Here is a 15,299-nt window from a genome sequence, read left to right as displayed (position 1 = left end):
ACAGAAGTTGCGAGGTGGCAAGAATAGAGAACTCATGTCTTAAGAGTATAAAGAAAAAGAATGAATGTGGGACAGGATGGTCTAAAAACCAGAGCTTCTCAAATGTTTTCATGTCACAGACCTCCACATCAGCACAATAGGTAAGAGATTTTATCCTTATGGACAGACTTTTGTTGCTGATCATTTAGGTTTGAATTATTGTCCAACTCTGGTCAGAGTGAAAGACTGAATGGAATAGATATTGAAGAGTGCCTAAGTCACGCCTTCCTCAGGGTTCTAAGTCACGCCTTCCTCAGGGTTCTAAGTCACGCTTTCCTCAGGGTTCTAAGTCATGCCTTCCTCAGGGTTCTAAGTCACGCCTTCCTCAGGGTTCTAAGTCACGCCTTCCTCAGGGTTCTAAGTCAAGCCTTCCTCAGGGTTCAGCATGGGACCTAGTCTACTAAGGGATCTCATTCCCCATTCATTTTTCCATCAACGTTTCTTAAAATCCTTACAAAAATAGTTTGAGTTGGTCAAACCAAGCGATTCAGCTATATTCATAATCACCAGAAACCATAGAACATTTCACTTCACATTTCTTCTTCTTTCACAAATGAGGATCACATGCATGACTTCTGAAGGACGCTTCGAAAATCATAAAAGAGGTCTTCATTTGTGAAAATGATCGCTGTTTCTTAAACTTGTGTTAACCACAGACCTTATTTCAAGCATTTACTCAAAATCCCCATACAAAAAATCCCATAGACTTTTAGACGAAGTGCTAACATTCAGGTCTTCTGCACTCACTGTATACACTCACTGGATACACTCACTGTCTCACTGGATACACTAACTGGATACACTCACTGTCTCACTGGATACACTAACTGGCAAATGGGATGTTTTTCTACAATTAAAGCTGCACGAGTATGCAGCAGAAGAGGGAAGCGCTGCATGGATCTGATGGCTCCTCCGACAGGTGCTCATTAGTGGGGCAGGTAATAGTATTAGACCAACAGAATCCAGGAGGTCTTGCTTGACCTAGCAGGTCGATACACATTGGTCTGTTTGCCTTTTGCTTGATTAAAATACATAATTCTACTTGAAGACGGAGTGCCTTAGTTTTATTCCATGGTAGTCTGCATCAAGACCTGGGGACTGACATCAAGCAAGAAGACCTCCTGGATTCTGTTTGTCTAAAGCTGCATGAGGCAAGATTTTTTTTGGTCAAAATACACCTGTACACCTGCAGCAGCCCCACTTTAACAGAGAACAGCGACTGACAGCGGTTTTGCCCCCATCTACCCCCAATTCAAAACATGCCTACTGTCCAGCGACATCTTATGGATACAAAACATTTTATTCGTGCTATAACAAGAATGATCTTTGATCACATCTGAGGAACCTCATGTTTACATACAGTACAACGCAGGCTATGGCAGATGCCGTTAAAACAAGAGTACTCCACAGTCACGTTGGCCTCTCCAGTCCATCATTAATGGCCACCCTTCTGTACGATCTGCGTGAAGCGGTTGGTGATGGCCAAGGTGGTATCGATGAAGCGCTCCACACAGCTGACCAGGCACGCCTCTGTCCGCGAGTCCAGCTTGGAGCCCGGGCTGTCGATACACTTGTCCCAGCACACGTCAGTGAAGTTGTGCACCTGAAATGAGCAAAAACAGCAGTGACTTCCAATGTGACTGAGCAGTGTTCACATGTACTGTAGCAGGCAGGGATGTAGTGCAACTTCAAGGTAAGAACACCTGAGGCTGAGCTCACTTTTCCAACCTCTTTACTTGTGGAATAGAGTCGACCTTTAAAGGCTGACAGAAATCTTTCCGGGTAATTCGATTAGAGCCAGACCGATACTGGACTTTTGAGGCCGATGCCGATACCGATATTAGGGAGTAAAAAAATTCTGTTATCGATATATCGGCCGATATTCTTAGATTATATATACACATTATATTAAACAATTATTTTGCAATGATCCCTCAAATATCAAACACTTGACAAAGATATCACTTGACATGACTTGAGATATGTAACGTAGGCAGGATATTTTACAGCTTATCAATAAACTAATATCGGTGGACCGATATCGGTCGGGCTCTAAATTCGACATATCATGACATGTATCAGACTTTGTCAGTGTAACTGAGTAGATTAGTGGTTAAGGTCCAGGATGCCGAAATTGATCGGCCAGCGATCGGAATTGGCCGATATTCAGCATAAATATGAGATTGGAGAATTCCGATAATGTTTTATAGTCGTGGACTGCAAAAACCCAGCGATGACGAAAAACCACGAGAGACGAACTCCAGAGTTCACTCACTCACCACTCTCGCTGTATCTGTTTACACTTCCCTTTCTGTAACTGTTCTTTTACATTGTGTTTTTTATTGTGTGTAAGGTCTGTTTTCATTGTGTTTTATGTTTGTATGCATGTTTTATGCTTTTTCCTCTGTAAAGCACTTTGTGACTTCTGCTCTCGAAAGGTGGTATATCAATAAAGTTACTTACTTACTACAGCTTAGCAGTAGAAATAAAATAAGGACATTCTGGAGGTGACGTATCAGGAAAATTATCAAATGGATGCACGGGGGGGGGGGGGGTGTAATCCTATTCTCTTAATAGGTCACACACTTCAATCTTAATCTGCCAATCTGCTGTATTATGGAGTAACTAAATGTTATCAGACGGAATCCTTGAGACTACAAAATGTTGAGAACCACTGGTCTACTCCAGGACCAGGACGTTTACTGTGTGAGCTGTGGAAGGTGCGTGCTGAGCGGAGTCCATGTGAGTAGATGTCTGTTCCTCTGTTTGGCTGCAGTGTGTCACAGTGTGTCACACACATCCGACCGGGACATCCCCCTATCATCGCTTATTATTTTCCCTGAGTTTCCCTTTCCGTTTTCACCAAGTTTTCCCAGCTCGAACTACAGACGTTTAGGCAGAAGCATTTGAAAATTGCGAGAGCCAACCGTCTGTTTTAAGAGACTACTTCAAGGTGGGAAAACTAATGAGGGATGATAGGGGGATGGCCCGGATGACCCGCCTAAAGGCAGGTGATTGGAGAAATACACCTAAAGGTGGGACATCCGCCTGTGTCTTTCCAATCACCTGCATCGGTTTAAACTTCCTCCTGTCTGACTCTGCCAGATGGGGCGGTATTGAGTTCACAAAGGCTGTGGAAACACTGCTTTTAAACTGTTGTTTCAACCTGGAATATCATTGTAACACCCCCAACCATACTACTGGCTTCCCTAAGGAGATTATTATATATGGGTATACGGGTAGGTATCATATATATCTCATATAGGGGTATGAGAGCGTTTTAACCACTTGATACCCCAAATTTCAGATACTGAAGTTATGTGACGCTGTTTCGGAGAGGAACAGAGGAACAGCAGAACATATGGGCTAAACACAGGTGCAACCAAAGCATTCATAGGGGCCACAGCACTGGAACACCTAAATGGATTGGAAGTTGGAAACCCTCATTAATGTTTTGGTTGCCCCCCCTGTGTTTACACTGCCTTATAGACACAATGGCTGCGGTGAAAAAGGCCCATTGTGAGTAATGTAACAGCGACTCAGTTATCAAATCCTATGTAAATAAAGTGTTGATGGATTAAATGAATAGATAAATGAAGACATGGATGTTGATGTTGTTGTTGTTGTTGTTGATGATGATTTTTTTTTATTAAGTCATGCTCTGCCGTTAATGTATGAAGCAAAATACAACATTGCATGATTTTAAAATGAAGTTTGGCGTGCCATTAGTATGCGGCGTGGTTTGCAGTGTGGACAGACTGACCTGGGCCTGGAACTGTGCTTTCTGCTGCTCTATAGCGATCATCCGCTGCAGCTCCGACGCCTCTGCCTTCTCAGACGAGTTCAGATCAAAGCCGTCCATTCTTGCTTTAACAGGAGATCAGTCAGGCAGCTTGCTGGACTGCAGCTTGTCGAGATGACCTTCTTCGCTTTCTGTGTGACTGTCAGTGGTTTCTCCGTGTGTGACTGCAGACTGGCGGAGCGGCCCGTTCAGCACCGATCTACACGTCATGTGGAACGTTAAACGGAAGCAGCAGCGCGAGTTGTGCCATTTGTAAATCGGCGTGCGCACTTGTGACGCATGGGGTGACGCAGACAAAGATCGTCTGTACTGTCAAAACACTTCTATGTTCAGCCCTCGTCTTTATTTGCAGAATAGACTTAATCCCCTTAGGCTGACATGAAAATATTTTCTGCAGCCTACCTTATCCTCATTTGAGTACCTATCTTATCTCTTCGTACATCTTTGAACAGCTGCTTGCTGCTGGCTGGAGGCTGGAGCTCCGTATCACTGGCAACAATAACACTTCCTGTCCCGGGAGATAGCAACAATAAGACTTCCGGTTGCCTTCAAAATGAAAGCGACGTAATGTATGTTTTTAAAAGACTGAAAAGTGTTACAACTTTCCCCCCATAAAATAAAATTTGCGGATTAAACCAGTCTAGAGAGTCTAGAGTTGTGCAGAAAGGTTCTTTTACTTTGAAAATCTGCAACCGGAAATGCTTATTGTTGCTCGTCACTATGGAACAGAGGGGCTGGCAGCTCGAGCCAAAAAGTACATCCGGTTCACCTGCCGTGACCTTGGTTGGCAAATCATCATGGCGGCTATCGTGAGGTTAAGTTCCTTCTGTCACAGAGGAGTTAAACGTAAGTGCTTCTGTCTCTTCGCCCTGTCTGTCTGTCTGCTGTTTAAACGCGACTATTTAGTTCAAATAAGAGGTGTTTTTGACAGCAACACACAAGCGAGGTTGAGGTTGACACGAGAACACATTCCACTAAAGCAGGAAGAGCAGGCAGGGACACTCAAGTTCACGATGAGGACGGAAAACAACAACGACTGGATTTCAGCTCAAATCTCAAATATAGTAACATGAACGTTACTATAGGTTAGCTAAGGCCCAGTGGAGTCTCTATCATGCCCCTTAGCCTAGGACATGATAGAGGCTTCCACTGGTGATTGGTACATTTCCAATCAGACAAACAGGGACGGGTCGTGTTGGTGCTGGAGGTGGAATAGATGCTGCATTCGTTTATGGCCAGAGCAGAGCTGGCAAGTGCGTCATCTCCGAGCTTCAAGTCGCACAACCATGGATGCTAATAAGTAGCCATTAGCCGTCTAAGCTAGCAGCTAGTAACAACATGAACGTTTAGTTGTATGGGTTTAACTATTATATTGGTATGCTCATTGGTCTGAAATAGCGTTGCCAACTTCTTGAAATGGAAATAAGGAGGGGGGGGGGGTTCAGGGATGCCCAATCCCTACTATATTATAGACAGTACAAGTTTAAAATGTATTTACAATAAAGTGTTAGTTATGATTGTCTCACTTGTGGTTTCCAGGTTGCTCAAATGAAGCTGTGAATGTTTGTCCCGTCTCTTCTCTTGTGTTCAGCTCTGTTGTACAGGAGCACTTTGCTGGCCAGACCGCTGGTGGTCCCACACAAAGACCAGGAGCGGCCCTACCTGCTGACAGCACGGATCCATGCATCCCAGGCTCTTAACGGTCAGTGTTAGTGTGTGTTCAGTATCTCAGGCTCTTAAAGGTCAGTGTTAGTGTGTGTTCAGTATCTCAGGCTCTTAAAGGTCAGTGTTAGTGTGTGTTCAGTATCTCAGGCTCTTAAAGGTTAGTGTTAGTGTGTGTTCAGTATCTCAGGCTCTTAACGGTCAGTGTTAGTGTGTGTTCAGTATCTCAGGCTCTTAAAGGTTAGTGTTAGTGTGTGTTCAGTATCTCAGGCTCTTAAAGGTCAGTGTTAGTGTGTGTTCAGTATCTCAGGCTCTTAAAGGTTAGTGTTAGTGTGTGTTCAGTATCTCAGGCTCTTAAAGGTCAGTGTTAGTGTGTGTTCAGTATCTCAGGCTCTTAAAGGTCAGTGTTAGTGTGTGTTCAGTATCTCAGGCTCTTAACGGTCAGTGTTAGTGTGTGTTCAGTATCTCAGGCTCTTAAAGGTCAGTGTTAGTGTGTGTTCAGTATCTCAGGCTCTTAAAGGTCAGTGTTAGTGTGTGTTCAGTATCTCAGGCTCTTAAAGGTCAGTGTTAGTGTGTGTTCAGTATCCCAGGCTCTTAAAGGTCAGTGTTAGTGTGTGTTCAGGCTCTTAAAGGTCAGTGTTAGTGTGTGTTCAGTATCCCAGGCTCTTAAAGGTCAGTGTTAGTGTGTGTTCAGTATCACAGGCTCTTAAAGGTCAGTGTCAGTGTGTGTTCAGTATCCCAGGCTCTGAATGGTCAGTGTTAGTGTGTGTTCAGTATCCCAGGCTCTGAATGGTCAGTGTTAGTGTGTGTTCAGTATCTCAGGCTCTTAAAGGTCAGTGTTAGTGTGTGTTCAGTATCCCAGGCTCTGAATGGTCAGTGTTAGTGTGTGTTCAGTATCTCAGGCTCTTAAAGGTCAGTGTTAGTGTGTGTTCAGTATCCCAGGCTCTTAAAGGTCAGTGTTAGTGTGTGTTCAGTATCTCAGGCTCTTAAAGGTTAGTGTTAGTGTGTGTTCAGTATCCCAGGCTCTTAAAGGTCAGTGTTAGTGTGTGTTCAGTATCTCAGGCTCTTAAAGGTTAGTGTTAGTGTGTGTTCAGTATCTCAGGCTCTTAAAGGTTAGTGTTAGTGTGTGTTCAGTATCTCAGGCTCTTAAAGGTTAGTGTTAGTGTGTGTTCAGTATCCCAGGCTCTTAAAGGTCAGTGTTAGTGTGTGTTCAGTATCCCAGGCTCTTAAAGGTCAGTGTTAGTGTGTGTTCAGTATCTCAGGCTCTTAAAGGTCAGTGTTAGTGTGTGTTCAGTATCTCAGGCTCTTAAAGGTCAGTGTTAGTGTGTGTTTAGTATCCCAGGCTCTTAACGGTCAGTGTTAGTGTGTGTTCAGTATCTCAGGCTCTTAAAGGTCAGTGTTAGTGTGTGTTCAGTATCTCAGGCTCTTAACGGTCAGTGTTAGTGTGTGTTCAGTATCTCAGGCTCTTAAAGGTCAGTGTTAGTGTGTGTTCAGTATCTCAGGCTCTTAAAGGTTAGTGTTAGTGTGTGTTCAGTATCTCAGGCTCTTAAAGGTCAGTGTTAGTGTGTGTTCAGTATCACAGGCTCTTAAAGGTCAGTGTTAGTGTGTGTTTAGTATCCCAGGCTCTTAACGGTCAGTGTTAGTGTGTGTTCAGTATCTCAGGCTCTTAAAGGTCAGTGTTAGTGTGTGTTCAGTATCTCAGGCTCTTAAAGGTTAGTGTTAGTGTGTGTTCAGTATCTCAGGCTCTTAAAGGTCAGTGTTAGTGTGTGTTCAGTATCCCAGGCTCTTAACGGTCAGTGTTAGTGTGTGTTCAGTATCTCAGGCTCTTAAAGGTCAGTGTTAGTGTGTGTTCAGTATCACAGGCTCTTAAAGGTCAGTGTTAGTGTGTGTTCAGTATCTCAGGCTCTTAACACGTTCACTGCCAATGGCGAGTTGACTCGTCAAAAATATTCCAACGGTTGACTGCCAATGACGAGTTGAGACGTAAAAAAAAAAAAAAAAAAAAGATTTTGACGGTGCTACGTGGATCAATGCCCCCCACGTCTCCTATAAAAATATTGGAGCGACCGAACGTGTACAACCCATTCCACCGACCCACTAAGTGGCGACAGTGCTCTCCATTCTAGAGGAAGGCAAGCAAAAAGCAGTGAGGAAGCCATTCTCATGAAAATGGATTGGCGAAAACGCTTTCGCGCTTGGGAGCTGGCGGTGGGGTTTTGCAAATTTGCATAATAGATTACGGGTGGAACACACTTTGAAACACGCAGCATAAATAAGACCAGAATCGCAAAAGCTTCATCAAAGCTCTCAGAACCCCAAGAAACGAGCGAGCCCATCCATCCAGACTTGCCCAGCGGCCGCCAGGCAGACAGGCAGACAGGCACAGCAGCAGCAAAGCAGTGAGCCTGGTGACGCGAGGTTACAGCAGCAGCAGCAACGAGCTTGTGACACGCCCGCTGCAGCCAAGAAGAACACACACGGAGGGAGGAGTTTGAAGGAGAGGGGTGTTTCCTGCTGTTATGGAGGAAATTACTGTTCAAAACTATTGTTTAGATGTCTGACGTCTTACTGATGCCAAAAATGAATGGTTAAAGTGACTGTTCTATCGAATTTCACAAAAAGCCGTTTATCTCAGAATAAATTTACAGACGCTGAAACCATGCTGTATTCAACTGCTAATGCTTACATAACTACTAACTCTACAAACTAACTATTTTAGACAGAGAAAGCACACATTCTATTAGTTCTTTTGAGATATTGTGTGTTCACAAAATCCTAACAGAAACGAATCCTCGGCTCTTGAAAGATGAGCCAGAATCCTCAAAAAAAACCTCTGGCAGAAGCTAACTACAGTTTTGAAAAACGGCTGGCAGTGAATGTGTTAAAGATCAGTGTTAGTGTGTGTTCAGTATCTCAGGCTCTTAAAGGTCAGTGTTAGTGTGTGTTCAGTATCCCAGGCTCTTAAAGGTCAGTGTTAGTGTGTGTTCAGTATCCCAGGCTCTTAAAGGTCAGTGGTAGTGTGTGTTCCCAAGGGTGACATAATTATTGTAGTAACCTAAATAATTTCATAATTGTAAAATAGTCCTAGAGAAGTTTTAAAAATACTTTCTTTTTTTAAAACACTGGACTAAAAAACAAGACATTTCGGTGTTCATCCAAAAACCATCATCAGTTGTAAATGCAGCAGGAAGTACATTACATTTACATTACATTACGTCATTTGGCAGACACTTTTATCCAAAGTGACTTACAATAACACATTTTTGTCAGCAATAGAGCAATCAACTATGCAACACAGTCTATGACAACTACAACTTCTGAAGGAACAGTGGTACAAGTTTAGTTTAGGTTAGTGTTTTTTTTTTTTTTTTCTTTAAGAGAGAGAAAGAAGTTAGATCAAGAAGTAGAAATTAACATAATGTTGTGCCTTCAAAAAGTCAATTTTGACCCGTAGTGAGTCATGCAGTAATACATTAGCGCTTTTATTTTGAAAGTAAAATCATATAGCTTCCGTATGGTTAGTAGCCACGACAACATGTGTGAGTTTGCTGGGCTCAGTTGCTGTGACAAGTCGTGTAGTAGTGTATGGTCCCTCGTCTGAGGCAGTCGTATAGTGTGTTTCAGTCCGTTTTTCAGTCGTCATAAAACATTTTCAGGAGCCAGTCGGGTAGTGTATACTCCCCAGTCTTTTATACTCTTACGTCTTTTATACACTTATGCTGTCTTCAAAACGGTTCCTCAACGTTTGATGGAGAAACCAACTTGCTCCACCTCACAAGAGGGACAATGCTGGTTTTAATGTTCCACTGATGTGAAGCTGAGAGGGAGCAGAAGTGGCCTGTGGCGTAGGACTGTTTTCTAGTCCAGATTTAGCACCCAAATGCTAGACTGCTGACTGGTGGTATTTTGACACCAGGGTCATCTGAGGTCTACTGGACATTTAGCGGGAGGGGGGGGGGGGGTCTTGGATTGCTTCAGTGTATTCTGCTTTAGTAGCTTCAGAGATGGGAAGTAACTAAGTACAAATACTTTGTTACTGTACTTCAGTATGATTTTCAGGTCTCTTTACTATACTGAGTATTTATTTTTCTTTTTACGTTTTACTTTTACTCCCTACATTTTAAAAGAAATATGTGTACTTTCTACTGTACTGTGTTTGCTTGTGTGTGTGTCTCTGCACAGCGGGCTCGGGCTCCAAAGCGGCCTCTCTGCACTGGACAGGAGAGCGGGTGGTGAGCATCCTGCTGCTGGCCTTGGGTCCCGCCGCCTACGCCCTCTACCCCTGTCCTGCCCTCGACTACCCCCTGGCTGCTGCCCTCACTCTGCACGGACACTGGTAAGAGGGGAGAGCGGGTCGTCCACTAATCAGAAGGTCGGTGGTTCGATCCCCGGCTCCTCCAGTCCGCATGTTGAAGTGTCCTTGGGCAAAGACACCAAACCCCGAATTGCTCCCGATGGCTGTGCCAGCACCCTGCGTGGCAGCTGGCCGCCTTCGGTGTTTGAATGGGTGAATGTAGGCACATTGTAAAGCGCTTTGGATAAAAGCGCTATATAAATGCAGTCCATTTACCATTTTAGCCCCCACTCTGCACGGACCTGTGTAGAGTGAGGTACTCTGAGTGACTACCCACTAATGGTTCTCAAGATTAAAAAAATGTTGTGTTTGCCAGTAGGTGGCGCTATGCCGAGTCTGTGTGTGTGGTGTGGGGTGGGGTGGGAGGGTGGCGTGGTTTCGGTCAGACATCACGAAAGTGACCCAATGTCACTTTCGTGACACAAAACATGACGCAAAACGTGACTTACAGACAGACACACACCACTGCCCGCCCGTCCACATAGGCAATTTTATTATAGGATTTAGGAAGGACGTTGTTTGTGTCTTTTTTGGGACATTTTTAACATGTTGGATCACTGTCATTTAGAGATGTTGCGATACCATTTTTCCCTTCTCATTACAGTTTGTATTACCTGATCCAATAACCAGTATGTAAAAAACAAAAACATGATGGTTGTACACCAGCAGTTATCTAACAGATCCTTTGGCGTTTGGGAGTATGAATGAATGAAAGTTCTCTGAGCCCTCCACCAGACTTATTTCACAAAGCCTCCACCCAGCACAAAGGTTTAGCTTGAGCACTGACCCGCACAGGACTTAACACAAACTTTTTGCCATGGGACTTTTGTGAGGAAATTCATCATTCATGCTCGAGCTCTCAGCAGCTGTTAACTCAGGCTTCATCTGCGCTGTCTCTGTTTGCTGACTTGAGAAGGTAGCTTTAGCTTAGCGTCACAGCCATGTGTTCTGCCGTCACTCTGAGCGCAGACTAAACGGCATGGCAGGTGTAGCCCACAAATCCCAGTCATGAGTGGTGATAAGTCCTCTTAAGCTGTGGCTTTCGGGGCACTTGGATTTCCTCGATGGTCAGGATGTGCCCTCTTCAACCTAAACTAGTACCCCGTTCAAGACGACTCGGAAACACTGGAAAAAAACGAGCTCCGACCTGTAAAAAAGGAATCGAACTGTTGTCCAGGTCGGAATTACAGGTCGGAAATTCGGGTATCATTTTCAGAGATACGGTTTGTCCCGAGATGACGTCATCAAAGTGTTTGTTGACCTAACTTGAGGTGTAATTATGCAATATGTGTTTATATTGTTTATATTTCGCTCTGATCATAGCAATATGTTGAATCCAACAGCTATTTTACCAGCTGTGTATGTTTTTGTAACTCGGAGTTAAAAACAGCATGAACGCAACTATGCCAGCGGCCGGAAAATCTGAGTTGAAAATTCCGAGGTCTGAGTTGTCTTGAAGGCAGCATGATGCCTTGGTGTCACCATCACTATGGGAAGTTGAATGGGTGAGATTATAATATATATGTATATATATGCGTATATATATATACGCACATCACCGAGGTGCAACAAGGCTATCCACCTTATTTTTGAATGCCCTGCTGTCAAATAATTATGGCTGCAAAGGTCCGGTCTGAACGTGACTGATTGTCGCAGCTTTGACATTTCCTCGGCAAAACTCCGACGCTGGGGAAAAAAAAGTTGCTTGTCACTCGTTTGACGACTTATTTGAGGGAATGTAATAATTGTATCTATCACATCCGCTGTTTCTGTTGCTCTTTCAACAACTCGGGATATTTATCGACGAGATTTTTGCCAAGCTGGACGTGATTTGCTCCGTTCGCCTGCAGCTGTCGTTTACAGACGACGGGCACTTGGTATGTTGTGTCTGTGTCCGGAGGAGAGGCTGGCCAGAGAGACTCGTGTCAGGCTGTCAGCAACATAACGGGGGGTGGGCACTGGAAGAAGCACCCACGTCACATCATGGCAGCTAGAAATAAGGTGGATAGCAGGTAGCCTGCACACTTACTCCAAGCCACTAGTTTAACGAGGAAAAGTGAACATTTTCAATCCTACATTGGATCTTCATCAAGGTCATTTCTGATTCGACTACGGCTTGGAGTAAGTGTGCACCATCACCATGAGAACCAGCTAGGTTAATGCCCCGGTGTCATTTGGTGTTGCCATCACCATGGGTTGAAGTATGAGAATGTACCACGGCTTCCTCTTCTGAGCCGGTGTGTCTAATGGGATTCCCTAAAACACTAAGGAATGTTGACCTGAATGCCTCATGCATGGCTTCAATAAGACGTTGACTAAGCATTCTCTTTTTTGAAACATGGTGGTAGTGGTGGACTTGTAATATAGATATTAGGGGTGTGAATGACCAGAGGTCCCACGATACGATATTATCACGGTACTTAAGTCGAGATAAAATATTATTGCGAGTTTAAACATATATATTATTGCGATTTATTACCTTTTTTCAGCTGCAAATTATGTCCCCAAAAGAAAAATAAATCTTTGTCAACATCTGTTTTATCTAATGAGAGAGATGAAGTTTCCAGTCTGTTCATCTCACTTGAATCTTTTTAATTAAGCAAAAAAAAATATTGCCACACAAAATATTGCGATACTATGCTGCGTGTATCGACTCCACCCCGCCCCTAGTAGATATACATTTTAGATCATTGGAGATTTGATATTCGACACAACAGGGTGTTTTCCCCAGAGTCTGTCCCTAAGTACTTAGTCCTGTTTCTTCATGATTACACATTTCATTCGTGAAAGTTGGGAGCTCGTGGTGGTGGGAGCTTCCATAAAAATTCCATTGCATTTTATTTGCATTTATATTTTATATGTACTGTATAAATATATAAAAATAAAATTTTATTATTTTATATGTGTGTGTGTATATATATATATATATATATATATATACACACACACACACACACAAAATAATCTAATTTGATTTTTATATATTTATACGTATAAAATATAAATGCAAATAAAATGCAATATATACAGTATATTTATTTATTTATTTATTTACAGTGAATGGATATTTGACATTTCTCTCTTTTCCCCTGTAGGGGTATTGGACAGGTGTTGACGGACTACGTTCACGGCGAGACAAAGGAGAAGGTTGCCAAAGCCACTCTGTTCCTCTTGTCCACGGTCACCTTCGCTGGGCTCTGCTACTTTAACTACAACGACGTGGGCCTCTGCAAAGCCATCGCCCTCCTCTGGAGCAAATGACACTGAGGACTGGGCAGCTTGGGAAGGAAGGGGGACCTAGACGCTGGGTTTGGGGTAATCCCGTCTTGGCCGATTGTAAAAATTCAAGGGATTCTATGTAAATTCTTATAAATATATAATTTTGGACAATATTACAGTGATTCACGAGTGTGTAATTGTAAATGAATGTTGATCAATTCAGGCATTTTTTTTTTATCGTTACTCAATTCAGTTCCAGTGATTTGAGTGACTGGTTTCCATATTGTGTTGGGTGATTGGCTCTTGTTGATGTGCGATGTGGACTAACTTTAAGCTGCGTTCACCTAAGTTTTTGATCCAAAGCAACCAAGTGCCCATTCGTTAAGGCCCCGTTCAGACTGGCAGGCCAAATCCGATTTGTGAACTTTAAATGACCAATAATGATTCTATCCACATTGGTTTTCTGAGTCTGAACAGCACCAAATCTGATTTGTGTCACTTGTCCCAAACCACATATGGAGGTAGTTTCAAATGCCATTTTAATGTGCTTTTGACTGATGTGTCTTCAGTGCGGACGTATTTGAACGTCACTTGCAATGCAACACACAGTGCCCATCAGTGTCTTTTGCAGAGGCGGGGGCTTGAATAGCAAACAGCAGACAGAGAAACACAGCGCACCTAGTAAACTTTGCTCATAATGGAACTACTAGATAGATAGAAAACATTTACTCACTGAAAATAGGAAATAATTTGTACTTTCGTCTTTATCGTCATTTATTTTTCACAACTAGCCTACCTGTCAGCGGCACCGCGGCGCCTCGAGTGAGCGGACAGGCAGCAGTGTCAAGCCAGCCGGAGTTAAATACACCACTTCTGGTCATAACTTTCAAAATAAAATCCCTGCCTTTCCCAGGCTGCAGCTGCTGCACTGCCAAACGTCGAGGAGTTCGGCACTGTGATGTTTGTAACATTCATGTGAGCCCCCTTTGGCGATCTGGGGAGAGTTGTAGACTAGCACATGCTTCCTCTGATACATGTGCAGTCGGCAGCCGCTTCTTTTCACCTGACAGCGAGGAGTTTCACCGGCAGGACATAGCGCGTGTGTGGATCGCGCTATTCCCCTCCCCCCGAACGGCCGCCCCGACCGAGCAGAGGAGGCGCTAGTGCAGCGACCAGGACTCATACCCCACCGGCTTCCCACCCGCAGACACGGCCAATTGTGTCTGTAGGAACATCTGACCAAGCCGGATGTAACGCTGCGGCGAATTGAAGCCGGGTCTCTGCTGCGGTGGTAGGCAAGTGCTTTTATCTCAACACTACCCAGACGCCCTGGAAGGTCTTTTCTTTAAGGTAAGGGAGGCTACATCTGTAAAGTAACGCCATCCACTCGAGCGACTTCAGCGTTTCCACCAAGTACTACAAACGTATCGGCTAACAATGTGTCATCCTCATCAGGGTCCCAAATGAATGCCAACAACTAGCGCTCAAGGTTATGTTATCTGCCTCTATTTTACAAGTCAGTGAGCTTTTAACTTAGCAGTAGCCTACCTGATTCAATACAGGAAACAGCATTGTAAACGGGTAGGTGACCTATTTCTGTACGGTGAACAATCTGGACTTAATTTTAGGCTTCACCCACTTGACAGGCGAGGTAAAATGTTAATTTCGGACAGGGATCCTAATATTATGCATGCTTGCTATCTAGGCCATATTACATCCAATTTAATGCTCTTGTGTATTGACAGCTTTGTTCAGTAGTTCATTGGCAGGCTTATCAACATTGTGTTAATGTGCCACCTTCAAATATGTACTCATACCTGATGTTTTGTACACACAAACAGTGCTCGCATGCAGGTATTTAAAAGGGCAAAGCTTTATTTTTGTACTGCTGGGATGGTCAGGTCGAGGATGACTTAACCCATTGATACCGGATGCAGCATTTGCCTGTATATCCCTCGTTGTCTGCGTATCCCTTTAAGACCGCGTTAACGCGGGTTCGCGGTCTTAAAGGGATACACACACAAATGCTGCATCAGGTATCAATGACTTAAGTTATCCTGTAAGAGCCTATAGCTGTGCTGTCCTCACATCGCTCCTGTAGGCTATTAACCATCACTGAAGAGCTTCTTACCGTTTGCTGTTGGTGTTTGCTTGCTGTTTAAGAAATGTGTTATTTCTGTTGAATGAATCTGTCATTTCAGATTACTACCGTATGCACAAAAT

General features: G+C 43.7%; 2 protein-coding genes across 2 annotated transcripts; one reads left to right on the top strand and one right to left on the bottom strand.

Moving 5' to 3' along the window:
• Positions 1-1,267: 1,267 nt before the first annotated feature.
• Positions 1,268-4,207, bottom strand: timm8b (translocase of inner mitochondrial membrane 8 homolog B (yeast)). Its single transcript, XM_083637429.1, has 2 exons — positions 3,803-4,207; positions 1,268-1,642 (listed from the first exon to the last, which is right to left on the bottom strand). Exons 1-2 carry the CDS (start codon positions 3,899-3,901, stop codon positions 1,475-1,477), a joined length of 267 nt encoding a protein of 88 aa, XP_083493555.1. The 5' UTR covers positions 3,902-4,207; the 3' UTR covers positions 1,268-1,474.
• Positions 4,208-4,615: 408 nt separating this feature from the next.
• On the top strand, positions 4,616-14,602 carry sdhdb (succinate dehydrogenase complex, subunit D, integral membrane protein b). Its single transcript, XM_083637583.1, has 4 exons — positions 4,616-4,687; positions 5,433-5,543; positions 9,686-9,839; positions 12,953-14,602. The coding sequence occupies exons 1-4, from the start codon at positions 4,639-4,641 to the stop codon at positions 13,116-13,118; spliced, it is 480 nt and encodes a 159-aa protein (XP_083493709.1). The 5' UTR covers positions 4,616-4,638; the 3' UTR covers positions 13,119-14,602.
• Positions 14,603-15,299: the final 697 nt, after the last annotated feature.

Source organism: Poromitra crassiceps (genome assembly GCF_964638095.1).
Source record: "Poromitra crassiceps genome assembly, chromosome: 5".
Classification (NCBI taxonomy): domain Eukaryota; kingdom Metazoa; phylum Chordata; class Actinopteri; order Beryciformes; family Melamphaidae; genus Poromitra; species Poromitra crassiceps.
Note: the sequence above shows the minus strand (reverse complement) of the source record. Positions and strands in the feature narration are given on the sequence as shown.

What these genes read in the sequence shown, in the direction of transcription:
- timm8b (XM_083637429.1), bottom strand. Translation starts at nt 3,901, where the DNA reads ATGGACGGCTTTGATCTGAACTCGTCTGAGAAGGCAGAGGCGTCGGAG. An exon ending in AAGCACAGTTCCAGGCCCAG is followed by an intron (nt 1,643 to 3,802) that starts GTCAGTCTGTCC and finishes TGCTCATTTCAG; the next exon opens with GTGCACAACTTCACTGACGT.
- sdhdb (XM_083637583.1), top strand. Translation starts at nt 4,639, where the DNA reads ATGGCGGCTATCGTGAGGTTAAGTTCCTTCTGTCACAGAGGAGTTAAA. An exon ending in CTGTCACAGAGGAGTTAAAC is followed by an intron (nt 4,688 to 5,432) that starts GTAAGTGCTTCT and finishes TCTTGTGTTCAG; the next exon opens with CTCTGTTGTACAGGAGCACT. An exon ending in CTCACTCTGCACGGACACTG is followed by an intron (nt 9,840 to 12,952) that starts GTAAGAGGGGAG and finishes TTTCCCCTGTAG; the next exon opens with GGGTATTGGACAGGTGTTGA.